At 37.7% G+C, this 23940-nt stretch overlaps 1 protein-coding gene across 1 annotated transcript; it reads right to left on the bottom strand.

Moving 5' to 3' along the window:
• Positions 1–908: 908 nt before the first annotated feature.
• On the bottom strand, positions 909–23313 carry LOC133863483 (uncharacterized). The gene is made up of 18 exons (XM_062299432.1): positions 23003–23313; positions 21805–22026; positions 21128–21223; positions 19545–19597; positions 19117–19213; positions 18820–18893; positions 17172–17289; positions 16861–16971; positions 13399–13475; positions 11586–11652; positions 8041–8106; positions 6511–6618; positions 6241–6371; positions 5992–6058; positions 5803–5870; positions 5631–5724; positions 1644–1714; positions 909–1529 (listed from the first exon to the last, which is right to left on the bottom strand). The coding sequence occupies exons 1-18, from the start codon at positions 23150–23152 to the stop codon at positions 1145–1147; spliced, it is 2055 nt and encodes a 684-aa protein (XP_062155416.1). The 5' UTR covers positions 23153–23313; the 3' UTR covers positions 909–1144.
• Positions 23314–23940: the final 627 nt, after the last annotated feature.

Genomic DNA, 23940 nt, shown 5'->3' with positions numbered 1-23940 from the left:
GACAAGCATTATGCAGGGATAAATTCTTCCTACAAAACAGAGAAAAGTACAAGCAAAAGATAGCCCATACATGCATCCATCCGAATGACCCACCACCCAGAAAAGTTCATTTGATTGGTTCAGGTTCAAGGATCAACCAGTTGAGCCTCACAGCTGGGTTCGAGTATAGGGGCTCCATTGCCGGGTATCTCACCAGCACTAACGAAGATGAGAGCTGCAACAGAACCCAGCAGTTCCGAGCAATCTCTTTCGGCAGTCAATTTACAAACTGCCTTTTCAAGGGATTTCGGGTGGGGGGGGTTCCCAGCCCACTAGCTTCTGTACCCTTGTCTGAAAGCACACAAGGCCCTGTACAATGATGAGGCTCTTCAAAGATGAAACAACTTCCAACTTCTATATCGGGAAACCTTTTGAAATGCCTCGCTGGTTCGAGTGTAGGGACTCCATTGCCGGGTATCTCACCAGCACTAGTGCTGAAGATGAGAGTTGCAACAGAACCTCACAGTACCGAGCAAATGTCTTTTGGTGGTCAATTTACAAACCGCCTTTTAAAGGGATTTCGGGTGGGGGGGTTCCCAGCCCACTTGCTTCTGTACCGTTGCGCTGAAAGCAGGTCAGGCCCTGTACAATGATGATGCTCTTCAAAGATAAAACAAATTCCAACTTCTATATCAGGAAAACTTTACAATAAAATCAACATTGACAACCCCACGCTTGCCGCTTGTTTCCTTCAACACTGAATGGTCAAGAGACAATTTTGGCCACATTCTCACTCAGAAGTAGGAAGAAGCCTTGAGAACACAGTAAGATATTTCAGACCCTTCGCCTACTTAGAAAAGGGATGCTGTGAATAACGTTAACTGACCGACCCACTTTACATAATGTTGCACCCATGATGCAAGAAGTAATGGCCCCTAAAATTGTTAAGGTTCCTTTATTTGTTTAATTCATTCCTTATTACAAGATACAAGTTTGAGAATTTACAGAAGAATAAAAAAATTGAACTGCATAAAATATTACAAAGTTACAAAGAAGAGAAGCTTGAGATCTAAAAGGCAGCTTCATGGAGGTCAGAATGTAAATGACAAACTCATATCGTACTTACACACGGATAAGTGATACCCATCTAGCCACAGCAAATTGTTCATTTGCTGGTCGGTGGATCACCAGCTCTTAATTCTCTTTCAAGCTCATCAAACTCCCAGTCACCAATCTCCTCTGTAGAGTAATCTCGGCCAACCTTCCCAAACTCTGACTCCAACTTTGCCAGTTCTGCCTCGGCGTCTAGCATGTGCTCTGCCTTGTTTGCAGATGCCTTTGGCTGCTCATCTATCACATCAGCATTTTGTGTCTCAGTGACCGGTATTGGAGGAGGAGATGGATTTTTCAGCAGCTTCTCACTAGATTGAGTTTCATCAGCCTTTGGGGCTGGACTCTCCATTTCTAAGCTTGGTCTCTCAATAGACTCAAATTCTGCTCTTAACTTTTCAATGTCATCAAAAAGCTCCTTGACCTTTGGATCATCTTTCCTGGATCAAGGGAAGACAAGTAATCCATTGAGGAAAAGTGGTGACCCAAAAAAAAAAATCATAAAAGCAACCAAAAAACAAAAAACAGGTGAGGTTACAGCAAGAATATCAAACCTGGAAATTTTCCCTTGCTGAGCATAAAACTGCTCCTTCATGTTATCCACTACACTGAAGGTGGTTATGATCTGAACAACAAAAAAAAAAAAAATCAAGTTACACACATACTAGGTCTAGCATTTCTTTTCTTCTCATTCCACTCCTTCACAGAGAACCAGACGTGGAATTATGTTTGTTTAGTGTTTTGAAAAGTTCTTTTTTTTTTTTAGTTTTGATTTGAAAAAGTTCTTTATGTGATATAAAGTTGAGAAGTGTTTTCGGTAGGGTTCACATCTAAAAAGTGTTGTATGTAAGGTCTACTTAAGAAAATAGTTTAAAAAGCATTTTGTGTTTTCATAAAAACAAACACTAAACATGCTTATTTTGGGGAAAAAATAAGTTTTTTTTTTCTTGTGTGGAGACTTATATATATATATATATATATAAAGTCATCGAAATATCAATACAAACGCAAAACACAACCTAAATACACAGGAAGTATACAAGAGAAACACCTATCTAGGAAGAGAAAATAAAACAAGAAAATCAATAAAACTAATCACCAAGCAATTGTCCAAGTATAAAGAGATTTTTAAAAAGGACTTGAATTACGCAAATCTCCTCTCTCGGTCCTCAAAATTTCAATCGTTTCTTTCCCTCCAAAGACACCATCTTCCACATGACAACACTCTGAGAGTGACCACCATCAACCAGCAAGCAAATAAATCAACCCCCCAACTAGGCATAACCCAAGACCGTAAAAAGCAACTGAAGAAAGCGTTCCATAAGGTGCAAGCAACCTCACAATGGAGAAGAAGATGGTCCACAAACTCCCCATTCTTCTTGCACATCCAATACCTATCGACCACAATAACATTCCACTTCCTAAGATTGTCCGTGGTAAAGATCTTTCCTAGGTCTGCCGACTAGGTGAAAAAAGCCACTCAAAAGAACCTTGGTCTGCCAAATACTCTTTCAAGGAAAAAGAATACCATCATTACATGCAAGGACCCTATAAAAGAAGCTAACATCGAACATCCCTTTGCGTGAAATGGCCCACCAAAGCTTGTCTTCCCCTTCCCGTCTCACTCTATAGGAATACAACAAAGTGAAGAATGAAGCCAAGACATCCATCTCTCAATCGTGAGCCGCTCTAATAAAGCTTGCATTCCATTAAAGAGAACCGATAGAAAGATCCAAGTGAACTGCAATAGAACCATCCTTTACACAAGCAATGCTATACAAATTCGGGAAAGCTTCCTTAAAGCCCATCTCCCCACATCATCCATCATCCCATAATTTGATCTTGGAGCCATCTCCCAGCTCAAATTTAGTATGACTAGAAAACATCCTCCAACTCCTAATATTATTCTGTAGCCCCACCCCATACAGTAAAAAAGGATCAATAGAACACCCACCATGTCTCTCTCTCATGCACATAGCACCACAACCATTTCCCTAAAAGAGCACAATTGAACATCCTCAAGTTCTGAACCCCCAACCCTCCCTCAAAAATTGGGGAGCAAACTTGGACCAACTAATAATGTGATATTTGAACTCTTCACCTATCCCACCGCATAAGAAATCTCGATGGAGCTTCTCTATGCGATTTGCCATATTAGCAAAGGGGAAAAGAGACAAGATGTATTAGGTAAATTGGAAAGAGTACTCTTTATTAGGGTAACCCATCCACCCTTAGACAAATACATCATTTTCCAACTAGCCAACTAACGCTTAATGTTTTCAACTACGCCATCCCAAATAGACATGGCCTTGTAGGAGGCCCCCAGTAGAAAACCAAGATACTTCAATGGCAAAGAGGAAACCCCACAACCCAAAATGCGAACCAGCCCACCTACATTATCCGCATTATCCACTAGAACCAATTCTTACTTAGTCAGGTTAGCCTTCAAACTAGAGACAACTTCAAAACATAAGAATAAAGCACCCATGTAGTGAAGGTGGTCAGAATTGGCCTCACAAAAAACTAAAGTATCATCTGCGAACATCAAATGTGTGCAGACTAACTTCTTACTTGTTTTTTTTATAAGGAATTGACCATATCATTAAATAGCGTAAGGCGCCTCAAGTACACAAGGAGTATATAAAAGGAAACACTTAACTAGAAGAAGCAAAAAGAGTAAGGAAACCACTATATCTAATCGACAAAGGAGATACATAAGCGATTGTCCACAGATACAAGATTCTAAAGAATAAAAAAAGATAAAATCTCCTCCATCGTCCTTTCCTGGTCCTCAAAACTTGTAATTCATTTCCCTCCATAAACACTATAAAATGCATGTAGGCACCATCTTCCACACTGCAACACTCTGCGAACTGCCAGAGGTCCACTAGCAGGCATACAGATCGACAACACGTCTAGGCATAACCCACGACAACCCAAAACAACTAAAAAAGGCAATCCAAATGGCATAGGCCACATCACAATGAAGAAGGTGGTCCGTGGACTCCCTATTCCTCTTACACATGCAACATTTGTCCATCACAATGACATGCCGCTTCCTGAGATTATCCATGGTAAGGATGTTACCTAGAGCCGCCGACCACACGAAAAATGCCACCCTCAAAGGAACCTAAGTCCGCCACACACTCTTCCAAGTAAAGCGGCTCCCTTTAAAAACGCCAGGGAGCTATAGAATAATTTGACCTTAAACAACCCTCTTTTGGATGGGATCCACCACAACTTATCTTCACATCCTCTATTCACTCTAGCAGAGTGTAACACCTGAAAGAAAGAGGCAAAGTTATCCACCTCCCAATATTGCACCGCTCTAGAAACCTCACATTCCACTAGTTTGAGCCACCCAAAAACTCCAAGTGATCCGCAAAAGAGGCAACTTCTAGCAAAGTACAACATCTAGAAGAAAAAGGCAAAGATATCCATCTCCCAATCTTGCGCCGCTCTAGCAAACCTCACATTCCACTGGTTAGAGCCACCCACAAACTCCAAGTGATCCGCAACAGAGGCAGCTTCAAAACAAAGGAACAGGCTCCGCAAAAGACGCAGATGTGCTAGAAAAGCGCCATAGAAAATCAAGGTATCATCAGCAAACAAAAGATGAGAGAAAACAACGTTGCCCCACTGAAAAACCATCCAACAGCCCCCCACTAATTGCAACAAAAATCATTCTACCCAAAGCCTCCATCTCAAAAACAAACAATTAGGGGGATAAGGGATCCCCTTGTCTCAAACCACGGAACCTATTGAAGAAACCTGTAGGAGTGCCGTTAACCAAAACCGAGAATCGTACAAAGGATATACAATTAGTTATCCAAGAGCACCACTTCTCCCCAAAACCACACCTCATCAGCATATACAGCAAAAAGTCCTAATTCACTTCTTACTGATAAAGAAAAAAATAAAAAAAAAAAAATAGAGAGGCAGCCGCGTAGCCACCCCCTCTCTCCTTTGTTAGAGTGGTCACATTATTTTAAAAAAATAATAATAAAAAAAATAAAAATAAAAAAAGCTTTTTTTTTTGTAATTCACAAATTAGCCCTCCACGCCTGAAAATATAAGCACCTGTTTTTCCAGAATATTCCTATAAGGTGTGGGAAATTTTCTAACAAGTGTTGTGTTTTTTTTTTTTAAGTGTCCTGTGTTTTGAAAAGTGTCCCGTTTGGTAAATCTTATTGAAAAGAATGTTTTTGTATTTGAAAATATGAAACACTTTTTGGAAACTTTAACTAACATAGCCTATATAAGGTTTGGCTTGTCCAGAAGCCATTGAAATGCAATGTATATAAAATAAATACTTGTAAGTCAAAATTAATTATGCAACCTCATTCATGATGCTTAATCTAAAGCAGAGCTATCAAAGGGGAAAAGTAGCTCAAGCTTTTGCATTTTAAAAAACCAGTTGTTCTAAAGGATGATAGAAAAGAAGAAAATTTAGCCAAAAGTAAATATCTATACAGTTGAAGAGAATCTATAAAGAAAGCTTTACTATTGTAAAAATGACCATAGATATAGGAGATCTTTACCTTGGCTTCATAATCCAAATATTCCTCTTCAAGATTTTTCCTTGGGTTTAATACTTTTGAATCCTCATTATCCAAAGTTGATGCCTTCTCTGACCTGTCTCATCAGGTAAAAAGAAATTAAAAACTGGGTTACAATAGGTCAGAAACATTTCAGTTAAACAAAAGGCATTACCCCTCACTCAGAATCTTTAAGTTCTCCACAAATTTCCTAACACGGCTGATAGAAGGCCCCAACTCTTTCTGCACAAAGGGTACATGGTGGGATAAGCACCAGGGGGTGGGGGAAGAGCTTACAACTTTATCCAGAACTTTAGGTTCCATTGCTGGAACAAATCTTTAATAAAAATAATATAATATATACCTTGTAATTAGAAAGGAGATGAATGGCCAACTTCACAAAATAATCCTCATGCCTCTCCAATTCATCACTTGGATATGCAAAGAAGCAACACTAAGTTACAATGCACGACACATAAGAAAAGACTAGGGAGCAAAAGTCATAACATTTATCCTTTTCTCGGTTAGAGGATTTCAAAACATGTACCCAAAATGCTTAAAAGAAAAAATCACTGATGAGAACTACTCAAGAACACTCAGTCAAGGTACATACTTGACCTGCTTCTCCTTACTTTCCATATAGGAGCATTGAAGAACCCAAGTATCTTCCAGAAAATTAATCCACGTAGTAAGAACATCTGCTTCCACCTTAGATGAGGTTATGGATTTGGAAAGCTCTTCTTCCTATCAACAATTTTGACAAGATATTTCAGGTTTTTGAATGATAAGAGGAGCCAGTAACCATGCACTAGACAATAAATATGATCAATATTACATATAGTTTTCAAAAATTGGAAAGAAACTAGGAAAGAAGAATTCAAACCTTTGTTTTCAAGTGAACAACAATCTGATTGTTAGCTTCCTCGAACTGGTCCCTCTCTTCTCTGGCATTGCGAAGACGTGCATTAGCAGCAGCCAAGGAGATATTAACCTACACCACATGCACCAGTGTTAAAATATTCAGTATCAATGAAGGGTATGCCAAATGGCACACAAGAAGGTTTTTAATAAGCTTCGGGAAACTGGCACACGACTGTCAAACTTCATTGAATCTAATATACTCGGAGGACAAGATTACAGAATCATGACTTTGACATAAGTTTTAGTCCTTAACAATGTTAGAGGTTTTTCCAACTACATCATTCCTATGGTTCAGTTGAAACCATCAAGTACACAAAATGCTATGTGCTTGTTAAATCACCACTTATTCCAAAAACTTAAGCTGATACGAAAAGATAAATTTAATCACTTAATCAATACTTTAACACTCCCCCTCACGTTTGGGCTCAGACTTCCTTTTAATAAATAAGGTCCAACACGTGAAATATTTAATTGAAATGGTGTTAAATCACATTTTCCAAAAGCTTAAACTGATAGGAAGAGATAAATTTATTCACTTCATCAATATTTTAACAATGCTATACCAAAATAGAAAAAATTATATTTTTAAGCACCTTTTAGCTAACCCCTAATGCACTCCTTGTGGCATATAGAGATCAAAGAAAACTGTTTTAAGTATAAACAAATAATTTTAAAAAAAAAATAGGAAAAAAAAAAGGTCCAATGGTACCCAACTAACAAGAGCAAAAAGCAATGTATGTAACCCGTAAGCACCATTGGAATAATTACTCTCACAATCAAGGTTACGAGGCAGATTAAAGCCACTGACTTTTTGTGGATAGTAGAATGAATTCTTTGACCCTTTTAGCCATTAATATTTTCTAAGGAGCTGGAATGCCACCTGCTATATGATATTTTGTTACTGGAAGGGTGAGCATTAATTGGAGTCTGTACACAAGTTTCTCATAACAAAAGAGTTTGGTATTTGTTATACAAAAGAAAAACGAGCATATTAAAAAATTATGATGGTATGAAGAAGTGCAGAAAAAGAGGTTAACAAGTAAACAGTTAAGGTGAATCGAACCATTTTGAGAATTAATCTCCAAAGTGGCTCATGTGTAACATCAGGAATCTAATGCCAGCTGAAAAGTAAGAGCCACAATACATAGAATTCAAGATAGCAAAGTATGAGCCACCATGCATAGAATGCAAGATAGCCTCAGGTTACTCATTGGAGTAAGAAACTCTGATATCAGTATGTAGCAAATCACATCGACTCTAAAAACATTATTCTCATACCCAAAAAAATTTTGGTGGGGTAATCTAAGCTTCACTTAGGCAGCATCATCAGTGACATAATTAGATTTTAAATATTGGAACGGATAAGGAAAGATGGAATTACATGTGTGATACAAATCAAACATGATAACAAAGTGTCTCCTCATAATTGTAAATTTTATTTCAACATGAGAGAGAGAGAGAGAGAGAGAGAGAGAGACAGAAGAAGAGAAACCTTTTTCAATTCGGCTTCAAGATCGTCTCTTTGTCTTTCAAATTCTGCTATCTCAACTGCTAATTCCTGGAAATAGATTGATGAAACAAATGTTCAAAGTTTGTCTCCTGCAACAAATGTGAATAGAAAATACACAAACTACATGCTTGTAGCAAGCATGGCCTTTGTACCACATATATACCATAAAGGCTAGGAAGATCATCAACCACAAAGGAAGCTTTACTCCTGTTACTTTCAAATGAATCTTCATAGTATCCCCAATTTCTACTGTTCATGCAGTAGCATTTTTTTGATTGAGTGTGGAACATTTCAAAACCAAGTGACAAGATGTTTTCATAGTGAGAGATGCATGCACATTGATCTAGATGCTCTTAATGATTGCAAAACGACATAAACCACTGTCATATTTAAACTATAGCAAATATCAAAAGGCAAGTCCCATTAGAATTTATATACAATTAAAAGATCAATGACACTTAGCAGACCTTGCTATGACCGACCATAACTACCATATAAATCTACTATGGACACAAAATTGAAAGTAAATGAGAAAATTCAAAGCCTTCTTCAAGAGAGAAAAATAAAATCATGATACCCAACAGGTGTTTGGTAATGTGGAATCTCTTAAATTGGCTCATCTTGAAGAATTGCGCGCGCTTGACAGTCTTGAGGTAGAGAGAGGCTTAGACTCTGAGGATCTATTGAGGAGAAACTCGATTGCTAGTGAGCTGGAAAGAACTATTCTCCAAGAAGAAATCAGCTGGAGACAAAAATCCAGGGTCCTTTGGCTTAAAGCGGGCGACAAATGCACTAAGTTCTTTCATCAGATCACTAACTCGAACAGAAGATCTAACTCCATAGAATCCTTGTCTGTTAATGGCTCAGTCACTGCTGATCATCAGGCCATCAGAGACCACATCGTTCAATTCTATGAGTCTCTTTTTTCTGAGCAACACAATTGGAGGCCCAAGTTGGATGATATTGCTTTCAACTCCTTATCCTCGGAGGAGGCCGCTCAGTTGGAGCTTCCTTTTAAGGAAAGGGAGGTTTTAGAGGTGATAAAATCTATGAACCGAGACAAGGCTCCTGGTCCTGATGGCTACCCCTTGGCTTTTTTTCAAGACTGCTGGGATGTATTCAAAGCTGATATCATGGGGGTCTTCACAAATTTTCATGCTCATAGCAAATTTGTGAAAAGCCTCAACGCCTCTTTCATTGCGTTAATCCCCAAATCCCCTTGGGCAACTGATCTTGCAAACTTTCGGGCCATCAGCCTGGTGAGTGGTATTTACAAGATCATTGCTAAAGTTCTCGCTAATAGGATGAGCCGTATTTTGGAGAAGATTATTTCAGTGCCTCTAAACGCTTTTGTCAAAGGTAGACATATTTTGGATTCAGTCCTCATAGCCAGTGAATGCTTGGATAGCCGTATCAAGTCTGGTATCCCAAGGGTTCTTTGCAAACTGGATATTACGAAGGCTTTTGACCACGTCAACTGGAAGTTCTTATTGTACATGCTGAAAAGATGCAGCTTTGGGGATAAATGGGTCTCTTGGATTTCTCATTGCATCTCTTCGGCGCGCCACTCTGTGTTGGTCAATGGTTCGCCAGCTGGCTTCTTCAATAGTTCTAGAGGGCTGAGACAGGGTGATCCTCTTTCTCCCCTCCTGTTCATAGTTATCATGGAGGCTTTGAACAAAATGCTCTCTGGTGCTGTTGATTGTGGTCGCCTCTCAGGCTTTTCAGTGGGTTCTAGGCCTACTGTGATCAACATTTCTCACTTGTTGTTTGCAGATGACATCTTGGTCTTTTGTGAGGCTAATCTTGACCATCTTCGATATCTGCGTGCTCTCCTAGTTTGTTTTGAAGCTGTCTCTGGTTTAAAGGTCAATTTGGCTAAATCTCTCTTGGTCCCTATTGACAATGTGGACAATGTTGCAGAGTTGGCTTCTATCTTGGGTTGCGGGACTTACTCACTACCCTTGAAGTACCTTGGCATGCCGCTTGGGGCGCGCCACAAGGCTACATCTACTTGGGATGATATCGTGGTTAATATGGAGCGTTGTTTGACTAGTTGGCAAAGGTTGTATTTGTCTAAGGGTGCTAGGGTTACCCTCATCAAAAGTACACTTTTCAACCTCCCTACATATTTCTTGTCTCTCTTCTCCATTCCTATTCGTGTGGCCAACCGATTTGAGAAGCTTCAAAGAGACTTTCTTTGGGGAGGGATAGGTGAAGAATTCAAATATCACTTGGTCAAATGGGATAAGGTTTGCTCTCCGATCTCTAAGGGAGGATTGGGTATCAGAAACTTGAGGACTTTCAATCAAGCCCTACTAAGCAAATGGCTATGGCGTTATAGGTCTGAGCGAGATGCTTGGTGGAGAGTCGTAGTAGACTCTAAATATGGTAGCATTAGGGGCGGTTGGTGCTCTCGCGAGCCATCAGGTGCCTTTGGGGGGGGGGGGTTTGGAAAAACATCAGGAAAGGCTGGATTTCATTCTCTCGTTTCACTAGATTTGTCGTGGGGGATGACTCCAAGATCAGTTTTTGGCATGATTTGTGGTGTGGAGAGACAACCCTCAAAGAAGCTTTTCCAGCTTTATTCGGCATTGCATGTCTTAAGGACGCCGTTGTTGCGGATAATCTAGAGTTGTTGGGCGACTCACTCCAGTGGAATGCGAGGCTCATGACTGGGAGGTGGATGTCTTTGCTTCTTTCTTTCAATTGCTCCACTCAATCAAAGTGAACCGAGATAATGAAGACAGTTTGTGGTGGGTCCCCTCCAAAAAAGAAGTTTTCAAAGTCAAGACCTTTTTTACTCCTTAACTAGTGCTGGTAGTATCCGCTTTCCCTGGAAAAGTGTTTGGCATACTCAAGCTCCTCCTAGGGCTGCTTTCTTTGTGTGGACTGCGGCACTCGGTAAGATTCTCACCCAGGACAACCTTAGGAAACGACATGTCATCGTGATCAATCGATGCTGCATGTGTAAGAAGACCGAGGAAACTGTGGATCATCTTCTTCTCCACTGCGATGTGGCTTCTGTCTTGTGGAATTCTCTCTTAAGCCGTTTCGGGATGTCTTGGATTATGCCTAGACGGGTTATTAACTTGCTTGCTTGTTGGTGGTCATCTAGTAGATCAAGGAGTGCTACTGTTTGGAAAATGGCGCCTATATGTATCTTTTGGTGCTTATGGTGGGAAAGAAACAATAGGAGTTTTGAAGACTTGGAAAGATCCTTAGAAGAGATCCTTTCTTTGCTCTATCACTCTTAGTATTGTTGGACTTCGGCTTATGTCCATCCTTAGTATATTTCTTTTTCTGACTTTCTCACTCGCTTTTCTATTTCTAGATAGGTGTTTTCCCTGTATGCTACCAGTGTACTAAGAAGCGCCTTACGCTTTTTATATAAAATTGATCTCTTACCTATCTAAAAAAATTTTCACATTCCTACATATACTGCAACAAAATGGTGTCCTTTTCTTATCAACTAAAAGTTCACTGGTACATGACAAGAAAAATGGATTGTCGTGGAAGCAGATTACCTTTTCTCTTTCACTAACTTCACTTGCTTTGGTCACACGAACTTTTAGTGCCTCCTCTTTTTGCAATCTGCCCATAAGAAAAGAGAGTATTTCAAAACCTAACATCAAAAAGCAACAGTGGATTAAGTGTAAAGCACATGCCATTCATTATATACAAGTGATCAACTATCCATTAGTGAAAACCTAGAAGTGATTATAAAGAGGTTCCAGTTTGCCTGGCATCCTGTTTCTTTCTTGGTATAGTTTGGCAGGATTTCCCATGAAATCTTGCCATGATCCCAGTTTGACATTACTTCCCTTTTTATTTCAAAAGGACTTCCAGCCAACCAAGGTAGACTTTTAGTAATGTTTCTACAGGAGTTGCAACATGTTATTATTACTATATACTAGAAAACAGACAATAATTTCACTAAATGTCTTTAATGAGTAGTTCAATCGGCTGGAGACCACACCTCATAAAGTGGAGGTTACTAGTTCAAATCTTCATCTTCCCCTTTTCCTTGGGGACAAAAAATTACTTATGAAAAAAAAAATCACTAAATTATTGGAAAAGGCTAGAGATTCAGACCAAAACAGTTAATACTCCATAGATATCCAAATTTTCAGGCAAATTAAGGGGAACCATTCACTAGAAAACTCATATTTGGTTGTTCTTAAGGTTGCATTATATTTCCAATTGAAGTGTTTGGGCAATTCATGCATCTTCAACACCAATCCACATAGTATGCCAAAATTTGATTATTTGAATAGAGTTCCAGTAATAAGAATCAATTAAAGAGTTTAATCTCATATTCTACATTATCAAACTACTTCTAAACAAAAATACTTTAAAAACTGCACATAAAGATAGTATTTTTATGAATGTCTACTTTTAAGCTGCTCCCAGCAGGTTGACTGCCACCAAGGTAGGTAGGTCCAGGTTTCCATCTCTAAAACTGATATAAACTAGGTGAGTTGTAGTTAACCAATTCCCAAATCAGCCTATAGCTAGTAATCCTATATTCCAAGACAAGAGGACAGACTAACAGAGACTAATGAGGTAAATTAGCATCGTAATGGATAAATAGTGACATAAGCTACTCCAATTGTAATTTAACTAGAGACAATGGAACTAGAGATTACCCTACCAAAACCCCTGGGGAAAGACTTACTTTATTAACAATTACCAATGTAAGGAGCCAGGCACAACTCATATCTTGGCAAGGGTTGTTGGAACTGTAAAAGGAAACATCATGCTTTTGGGTACAGGTAATAACATGGAAGCCTTAGAAATCTTTTTTTTTTGATAAGTATCTTAGAAATCTTGGTAAACCAATGCACAATTTTTTCATTAAAAAAAAAAAAAAAAAAAAAGCCAACATGAAACCAATTACCAATGCATATTGGACTATCATTTATATTCATTACCACATGCTACTCCCAACTCAGAATTCAGTCCAATACAACCCCATCTTTACTCTGACACAAGCTCCTTTCTTTCACAAAATAAAAACCCTGAAAAAATTAACCACAGATCCTTCCCATAGGATAAGAACCTGACATGTTTTAAAAACTATGATTGACTTCAAATCACATTACAAACGAAAGAACCGCGGGGGGGGGGGGGGGGGGACATTTGAACACTGAACCACTCAATTCTGATGACAACCAATCTGGGACATTGACACATTATCACAAGAATTTATAAGAAGACAACATAAGTGTTTTAATGATAAAATAATAACTAAATGGAAAACACCTTCTAGCTCTATGGTACAGTAACATTCTGATTCAATATAACCAAAAATGTTTAAGAAAGTAGTTTGATTTATACCTATGATCTGAAATACGTTTTTCAGCTTTTGCAGCAGAGCTGGAAAGAGATTCTGATAAGACCTTTAACTTATCAACCTGCCCATAGAAACAAGATAATAGTGGTGACAGTAGCACTGAGAGCCTTTACGGAAACTTGGCATTTGCTGATTGATACATGTAACAATAAAAGAGAAATGAATTAAGTGCACCAAATTGAAACTATGAAAATGCCACTCAACAAACATAAACAATCTAATGATTCAGAGATCACCACAAAGAACAAGAAGAAGAAAGAAGGGTAAAGGGCTAAAGGCAAGTTACACAAATTAAGGCCAAGGAATTAGCACAAAAAAACATAAAAGATATTCTCTATTAGAAGGGTGTCACACCTTGATTTTGAATAAGTGTTGCGAATAAATATTTGCAAGTGACTACACTCATGTCAGATAAATGAAACCACGAGTGCAGAATTGATTAGTGTATACACACTAATATTTAATAGAGAGATGACCCATGTCTGGAATAGGTCTGTGTGCTGTCATTTTTGTCAGACTTCTCCCTTTCAGCACTGGCATCCAGACAGTGTGCTATGAGTTTGTGAGACTTTTCCCTTTCAGCAATCGCATATTGGATTGTTTCAAGACAATAACAATTTCATGCTAGAGGCATGTTTGAAAAAAAAAAAAAAAAAAGCCTCAATGCCACCTTCATTTCTCTTATACTGAAGAAACCAAGGGCTGTAGACATTAAGGATTTTCGACCTATTAGCTTAGTGGGTGAAGTGTACAAAATGGTTGCCGAAGTTCTAGCTAACAAGTTGAAAATGGTAGTGGAGAAGATCATTGCTAAGCCTCAGAACGCTTTCGTCAAGGGTAGGCAGATTCTAGACTCTGCTCTCATTGCTAACGAATGCCTTGATAGGATTTTGATAAGACTTATGACCATGTAGTAGGATTAGATCTACGGAACCAGGTGTGTTGTGCAGGTTGGATAATGAAAAGACTTATGACGGAGTCAATTACGATTTTCTCTTGTATATGTAGAAGATATACGGTTTTGGGAAAAGATGGTGTAAATGGATAGCATATTGTACTTCCTCGGTGCGCTTTTTTGTATTGGTGAATGACACTCCAACAGTTTTCTTTAGTAGCTCATGTGGCTAGAGACAGGCAAACCCATTGTTTCCCTTTCTGTTCATTATTATTATGGAGACATTAAGTACAATGATTTCTTTAATGAATGGGGGTATTTTATCAAAATTCATGATGGGGCCTAAGAGTGGTGGTGCTATCAATATTTCTCATCTTCTGTTTGCAGATGACACCTTGATATTTGGCGGGGCAAATCTAGATCATCTTCACAACTTGCGTGTTTGTTTTTATGCTTTGAAGTGGTTTCAACTTTGAAAATTAATTTGGCTAAATCAAAGCTGGCCCCGATTGGCAATGTCATCAATGTCGAAGGTTTGGCTAGTATTTTGTGTTGCAAGGTATCATCTTTGCCTATGAAATATCTAGGTCTTCCCTTGGGAGCCTCGTTTAAGGCCAAATCTATTTGGGATGACATTATTAAGAATATTGAGTGTCATTTGGCTTGATGGAAGAGGATGTACTTGTCAAAGGGTGGGAGAGTCACTCTGATTAAAAGAACTTTATCTAATTTGGTTACTTACTTCATGTCTCTTTTTCACCTGCTGGTTGGTGTTCTCTTTTTTTGATAAGTAAGAGAAATATCATTAAAAAGCGCAAAGCGCAATCCCCTCTTGGTTGATGTTCTCAATTGCTTATAGAAGTTTCAACGGGATTTTTTGTGGGGTGGCATGGGTGAATAGCTCAAATATAACTTAGTTAGCTAGACTTATGGCGTGTACTCCGATCTTTGAAGGAGGGTTGAGAGTTTGGAATTTGCTTGTGTTCAACCGAGCTCTTTTAGAGGAGTGGCTTTGGCACTATGCTCATGAGAGATAGGACTTATGGAGGATGGTTGTGGATTCTAAATATGTCAGTGCATGGGGTGGGTGGTGTTCAAATGAGGTCCATGGTTCGTATGTTGTGGAACTTTGGAAAAATATCAAAAGGGGCTAGGGGGGAGTTTTCTCGCTATACTATTTGAGGTAAGTGACGGCTCCAAAATTAGATTCTAGCATTACGTATGATGTGGGGATCAAGCCCTCGAGATCTCTTTTCCGGACTTGTATAGCATTGCCCGTTTTAAGGAAACTACAGTGGCAAACCATTTGGAGCTTTCTAATGCCTCTCATCAGTGGAATATTAACTTTTTCAGAGTGGCTCACGATTGAGAGGTGGATCTCTTTACCTCGTTCTTTACCTTGTTGTATTCCTTAGAGTGAGACAAGCTGGTAAAGATAAGTTATGTTGGGTTCCTTCCAATAGAGAGTCATTTGATGTTAAATCATACTACAATGTTCTTGTTTCCCATGATAGTACTCCTTTCCCGTGGAGGAATATTTGGCGGAATAAGGTTCCCTTGAAAGTGGTGTTTTTTCTTGGTCGGCCGCATTAAGTAAGATCCTCACCATGGACAATCTAAAAAACATGTCATTGTGATTGAGTTGTGCTCCATGTGCAAGAAGAATAGGGAGTAAGTAGATCATCTCCTACTCCATTGTGAGATTGCCAATGCTCTTTGGGATTCTATCTTCAGCAGTGTAGAGCTGGCTTGGATTATGCCTAGCCTGGTGTTAGATCTCTTCACTTGCTGGAGAAAGCTAGGTGGCAGATTTCAGCTTGATGCAGTTTGGAAGATGATTATGTCCTGCCTTATGTGGTGTCTTCGGAGGGAAAGAAACAATTGGAGCTTTGAGGACCATGAGATGGCATTCGTAGAATTGAAGGCTTTATTCTTCAAGACTCTTTTTCATTGGGTTGCTGCCTTTGATTTTAATATTTTTTTTTATTTTTTTTGATAAATAATTCAAATCTTATTGAGAAAAAAAAAAGGTTAAACCCCCGCGTTTGATTTTAATATTTCGAGTTTTCATGTTTTTTAAGATTTTTTTTTTTTGCTTCTAGCTAGATATCTCTCTTGCATACTTCAGATATACTTGGGTTTTCTTTTTAATGAATATGTGATTACTTACTAAAAAAAAAAAAAGGGGTACGGAGCACCACTGTCAGATACTGAATCATTGGCCTTAATACTACTCGTAAAACATGCTCCTTAACATAGAATTCCTAGTTTCATCATCTTATTCTACTTCATATGCTCCTACAGACACATACGGACTAAAAAGTGTTCAACCTAGTAAATTGACACCTGTATATATAGGTGTCTCCATATATAATTCTTGGGAATTGCAGCATGGCATCACAGGGGAAATATGCCAAAATAGAGACTCGTATACACTCCCATAAATCATAACCCAAACTGTACCCGTAAAACAGAAGCAAGATACCAACAAGATGAGCTATGATTTAGAAATGAAACCAAGCAATGACCCAACAGCAAGTGAGAATCATACCTTCTGAGCATGAACCTCTAGGGTGTCTCCATTGTTCAGAAATTTCTTTTTCAGTAAAAGCCCTTCCAATCTGGAACAAAATCGAATTTGCGCAAGTGCTTCCTTCAAAGCCTGCCACAAACATGGGACAACCAGACATGTGGAATTTGCTTTCCAGAAAAATTATTAATATCAGCATCAAGAAAGGAAGAAAGAACTGGGCCCAGAATACACTTTATGCAAAGAAAATTTGATTCCACGTGATATATTACTTTCACATATGTTAATTTTCTATTCAATTGTATTTTCCAATTCACACAAACCAAGCCCACCTCTATTGTTGCTAAAGTTGTTTCTTCCGATGCTTTTTCAAGGCCTCCATCTGAAGGCTTTTGGGAAGCTGCAATTTCATCAAGCTTTCTCTTGAGACCAGTGGCTTCAGCATCCATTCTGTAAATTAAATAAAAGAGTTAAGAACAACCCGTTCAACTCCTTCTTGTTTTCTTTTTCTTCTTTTTTTCAATTAAGTAATTCATTAAAAGAGCACCGAAAGGGATGCAACCCAAGAGTCATAATCCCCCAATATGCTACCAAAGACCCAAGACTTGAAAAGAACAATCCTGATAAGTGGAAACAGAATAACTATTGCAACAGCAAAAATCTTGAAAGGAAATCAGATGTTGCTGGGGACGAGGCAAAACAGTTTCTGGCATTCTGCAACTGAACTGTTCTGTCCTCATAAAGGCTTCATGTCAAACATAGAGGTGCCATTTCTGGGTCAGCCTTCTTATTTTAGACTTTTCAGAAGCCAACTTAAAATCATCTTCATCCCTGAATTTCGAAGCACCAAATGCCCTCTGATAAAGTGGAAGGAAATCAAAGACCTTAACTCTCTTGCAAACAGACAATGAAACAAGATCCAATGCAATTATTCCCCAGCATTCTTGGCATATATGACACAAATAAACCATAAGCTTATACATAGAGAAAAGCCACTTTGGTGGGTGCATGAGTAAGCGCCAAATTTCTTGTTATTGGCGTAGAGCCAAGCCAAGGAATCCTTTTGTAATTCCACTCGCCTTAGCCCCCAATACAAGCTTGAGAAAAAGGCCTCATAGGGAAGTCATTTCCAAATCCTGCACAGTTCTAATAAGTGTAGGATAACAAGGCAATCCTACAAGACTACCCTAAATAACATTCACCTTATCTTTCTTGCTATGCTTTCTTATGGATTTTTCATGTGGGCTAGCTGAGTTGCTCCTGCGTATACTTCCTGTGTACATAGGGGCGCCTTACGCTTTTTTAATGAAATTTTCTTACTTATCAAAAAAAGAAAAAGATTCATAGCTGAGACCTTTCCCAACCACCCCCAGTTCACTGCACCTTTCTACCACCAAACAAGGAGCAAGTACATACTTAACTAGCAGCAGGTAGCATGAATGACAGACAGTGTTTTATACTTCTACTTAACCTATAACTGACAAGTTCCCTTCAGCCAGGCAGATGTCCATCAACATGCACGCAAGCAGGACTTATAGAAAGCATTACTATGAGTACAACACATCCAGGCTTCTAGAAATTGACATGAACAGATCTTTTACTTAGAATCCAGTGTGGATATCTTTGTTTCTGAATTACTAAAGAATGTGAACTATAATCATGAAAAAGAGCTAATCACTGTAAGATCAATGTTTTAAGAGTAAAAAACTGGATTGCTAAAACAAAAGGTAAAGAAATTGGTTAAATATGAACATCAATATTTCTCTGAACGAAATGAAATAATACAATGCATGCCGAAGGATGAAAATATCATCACTACCCATGAGCAAACACAGGAATGAGGTGAAATTTTGAACAATCATTTCAACACAGCAAACAGTGCATAACTAACATCTGCAACTCATAAATGCCCAGGTTGACTCCTCAAAGCCAAATGAACTAGGAAGGATAAATACTATCAGATTCTTATTTCTTACGCACCTTCCAAGATCAGCATTAAGTTTCAATCCCGTAATGGCACCTTGTGCAAATTGAAGCAATTCCTCCCGCTTCACCTGAATAGGAAGTACACTCGCAAACAAACTGTAAATTTTCTCTTTAAAGCACAAGGAGAAAAAGAAAATCTCATGGACACAACCCTCTAGATATTCCTTTTAAGTTTTGTAAACCGGAATAATAGAGGTTTGGGCTATGATTTTTGAGGGGCTCCCTATATAAAGCAATTAAAATTAAAAGGGTGGTTTCTTATAATTTGCATGTTTGTTGCACTGTCTTTACCAGTACTTCGTCTTGGTAGCTTGAAAAAACTTTTGCCAGATCCTGTATACTGCTCACTACTGCATTATGAACTTCTATTCCTCCAGTAAGACAGATCCTGCAGGTGATAATATTATAGAAAGGATTCAGATCTGATTCAGGGTAAACACAAGTAAAGAATACTAACAACCTATTTTACATTTACCTTAAAAGACCAGAATAAAACCCCAGAAAGCAGACAAATTGGAAGATAAAACAAAAATATCCCATCATAAAAATCTAATTGATCAAAGATTCTATAACACCAAGAGGATAAAAGTTTTGCACCATTTACAAGAAAGAAGAAGAAGAAATAAAGTTATTTTTACTCCAGTATATATTAATTAAATGTAGTCACTTCCAGTTCCCAATCCATCATTTGGTACAGCAGAAATAGTGAGAGGACACACCCAAACATCTCCAGGAGCACAGAAATTTCCTCCTCAATTGGTGCTTCAAGAATCTGCGGAATAGAAAAGAATTAACCTCCATGTTCAGCAACTACCAAACACGGATTCTTTTAGAATCATGTTGATATGAAAGGTCAAGTGAGCATTGTCCATCAAGTTTGAAATAATAATTATAATAACAACAATAAACACAGCTTTTTGTTCATGTAGGCTTGTGAATAATGACAAAAACTATGTAATGAAACCTGATCAACCTAAGCAAAAAGTTCATTTAATTCAATATTTGGTCAGACAATAAAAAATCCTGAAAGTACCAAACTATGTTAGGACAACGTGAACATCCAAATAAATCAAATTAAATCAATATTTTACAGTTTTGAGGGTGGGGAAGGGGGGGGGGGGAATCGACAATGTCAATTGTTTAGTGAATTTTCAACTCTACAGATAATAGCATCATCATGCACTGATTGTCCTCCGTGAACATGACCAGACATCAACGAATTTCCATCTGCACATATGACGTGCCAACTTTTTTTTGATAAGTAATAAACTTGTCTTATTAAAAGCGTAAGGCGCCCCTAAGTACACCGGAAGTATACAAGAGAAAGCACCTAACTAGAAAGTGAAAAATGAACAAGAAAATCACTAAAACTAAGTGACAAAGGGGACACGAAGGCCACCGTCCAAAGATATAAAATATGAAGAAAATAAGTTAAAATATCTTCCAAGAACCTCTCCAAATCCTCGAAACACCTATTATTCTTTTCCTTCCAAACACACCAAAGAAGGCATGTTGCATCATCTTCCAAAATGGCATGCCAAATTAGCCAAACACTTGAGCTATTTCGTAAACATCTAATTCTTGACTGCCAAGCATAAGATGTAAATGGCATCATAGCTGCATTATAAAATTTTCCACCAACTTGCTAGATATACCATAATCACAGAACACATAAAGACACATTGCCAGCTCATCAAACAAAAAATATTAGTAAAGAAATGTCCTTGTAAATCTCCCTAATCATTCTTAAGTAAAGCTTAAAATGGACTATAGCCTAGGATATTGGAGGCTTATGAAATTTATAATCTAAATCTACTTGAAAATCAACAATTACTGGGTGTGTTTCTATAATTTGATGTATATAGTTTAATGAATCAAAAAATTTGGCATTAATTCAAAGTGCAATAGCATATTTTAATTTCTCATTCGACTCATTTTTCTTTTGGTAAGTTTCGACTCATTTTTCTTTTGTCATCCACTGGTTTTGTTTAATTTTAGAAAGAAAATAACAGTTATGTGAACATCTATGCTTGATAGCTTGAGGATTGCACTTAAAATTTGGGCAGATGAAACACTTGACCTCACAAATAAACCTCCAAACATACTAACTCACACTTGTTTAGCGTGTTCATCATAGCATACCAGTGTATATAGTATATGCATGATACTGAAGTTTTTGATAAGTATATGCAAGATACTGTAGCTTAGATAAGTATATACAAGATACTAAAGTTACTATCCACTAAACTTGAGTACATTTCAAAGTAAATCTATATAAATGACTGAAGTTAGTTTGATGTACCATGGACAGTGTTATGCCCTCCAAAGCCTGACTTTTAAGAAAAACGTCGCGGAAATTCATTGGGTCACCCCCAACATCAGAGTCATAATACAGAACCTATAAGAGAAGATAAAAATAAATAAATAAAAAATTAGATACAATGAGCTTAAACAAAATAATTACAGCCCAACTTGCAATATAGCATTCATGCAGTGAGCCTTTAAGAAGTAGACAACATGCAATAACATGATACGAAGTGGTCATCTGCCTAAGAAAACCAATGAGTATGATGATTTACTTAAACTATTATGCAAATAAATGGTAAGCTGCTAAAATAAACAATTGATTGCAACCGAATTTCTGGATTGGTGAATCTATTAAAGGTTTTAATTTTATGAATAAAACTAAAAAAACACTAACAGTAATTGGCAATGGCCACCTATTTTAAAGTGGGAAAGTCGCTTCCCTTTAATTAAAAGCTTCCACCAGCACAAATAGCCTAATGCTGCTGGGAAAATATTCAAAGCCATCAAATTCATGAAACAGTGAGTCACAAGGCATGATCAAGCTAAAGTGTCTTAATATGATTTGGGACCAATTATGAAGAAAAGAGAAAATGGAACCGCTTATAATAATATTATTAAAATACTAGCCTTTTTAAGATTCCAAAAAGGAAAGAAGAAAAGAGATTTACCCACCATAGATGGTCTTTTTGGGCTATCCTTTCCTTCATCTGAACCAAGATATTGCTCAATGGTCTTTTCTTTATCTTCAAAGGGAGCTCCAGATAATTTTTCAATCTCTTTAAGCACAACCAACCATCTTCTCAGTAACTGAACTCTTTCAGCGCCCCTACAAGAAACAGCAGCCTCTTCCAATCTCTTAATGGTCTGCTTAACACTCCTAAAATTCCGGGCCCCCTGCATATGCATGCAACTTAACAAAGTCAGATACATTGTACGAACAAGAAAACAAATGAAGTTTTTCTTTGTTGTCTGTGCCAAATAATCATCAGAAATGAGAAGTATCGCCAGTAACTTCAAACACCACACATGAATTTAAATATGGTTCATTTGGATGGAAATATTTACAGAGAAGGATCTTGTTTTCCGGGTTTAGATTAAATGGCTTGAATGAAATATTAAAAGTAAAAAATTCATTTGTATTGATGAAACTCATTGACAGATTTAAGCCTTACTAATTCGAGATTTGAAATGATGAAGTGTAAGATGTTATTTCAAAATCAGAACACAATTTTATTTTATTTTTTGAGTAAAATCCATCATTTGCTCTTATTCCTCCCTCCCGAGCAACTTATACTAGCAATTCTCATCAAATCTCTTGATTTTAATCCTCGAACACTAACGCAAACAAATAGCAAACTTCTCCCTATCTCTTCCTTTATTTAATATAGGGTCACATTAAATTCCCAAGCGAATCTCATAGAACCTTAAACACTTTCTATTGTATTACAATGAACTCGAAAAAAAAACAACAATCGTGCTTTCACATGGTTAATGCTATTCTCGATTAGCTTCCAAATAGAAGTTGCCTCCTTTTAAATTTGGACAAAAACACCAGAAAGCGCAAAACTCTTCCAAATACAAAATTGACCAAAAACAAAAATTGAAAACATGATGAATTTACAACTAACAGATTCCAGATTTTTTTTTTTTAAAAAAAAAAAAATGGAACAAACAAGCAATTCCAGCTAATGTTAGCATAAAGGACGTAACTAAAGCACGCAATAGAGATTATTGTACTATTTCTGATAGCAGGAGAGTAACATACAAACGGGAATCCAAACTAACATCCTCAAAAATCAAAATACAAGCTATAGCGAAAAAGAACATGCAAGAAAGGCAAAAGCAGTATAGAAATGGTAAGGAACCATACAATGCGATCTTGAAGGAGTTTGGCGCCTTCAGAGACGGCTTGGCCGGCGTGGTGTACGACCGAGTCTGCGTAGTTCTTGACGGTGCGGGTGAGGTTGTTCTTGTTCCCCACCTCCACGGCCTTGCTCACCGCAGATCTCAACCACGACATTTTCCAAAGCGTCTCGGAAAATCACCGACAGATTGGAAATTCTCAAAGAAGAAGTGAGAGAGAAAGATCGAGTATGAAAGGTGTTCTGGGAGGGTTTAGAAAGGGAAATTGGGAAGTGTGAGAGAGTTTTAGGACGATTTGGGATGTAAAAGGGGGGTAGCGGTCAGCGAGCGAGTCAAGCCTGTCTTGGGCGAGTTTGGGTGCTGAAGCGGTGTCGTTTTAGGGTCTTGGGAGTTGGGAATGTCTGTGGGTTTAACCCGGGCCAAAACTGCCAAACTGCCCAACTACCAGTCGTCCAGTCCACTTAAATAACCGAGAGTTTTCAGCTCTTTCCGATATTTGGATCCACTTTTCAAATTCTTCAAAACTACGAGCTAGTTTTGGAATCCATTATCATTCCCCCCTTATTTTTTTTCACTTCTTTAAAAAAATATCAAATCAAAAATATTCTAACTTTTTTACACTTTTTATATCACATCAATAATTTTTTATTATTATTCAAATAAAAAAATTCACTACAAAACAAAACTTTTTCACTTTTCTATAAAACATTCCCAAATTTTATATCACATTAATCACTTTTTACTACACAACACACAAATATTCCACAACCCAATCACTTACCAAACAAGCCCTACATCACCTATTTTAAATTAAATTATTAAAACTTTAATCATATCGACATTTGTTATACTTTGTTACGGGTAAAATTAACTTTCATTTACTAACAATCTATTAAGATTGCGTTAGGAAACTTATTTTTAATGCTCAATAAGTTATGCTAAACT

This window comes from Alnus glutinosa, chromosome 3, assembly GCF_958979055.1.
Source record: "Alnus glutinosa chromosome 3, dhAlnGlut1.1, whole genome shotgun sequence".
NCBI classification, from domain to species: Eukaryota; Viridiplantae; Streptophyta; class Magnoliopsida; order Fagales; family Betulaceae; genus Alnus; species Alnus glutinosa.
Note: the sequence above shows the minus strand (reverse complement) of the source record. Positions and strands in the feature narration are given on the sequence as shown.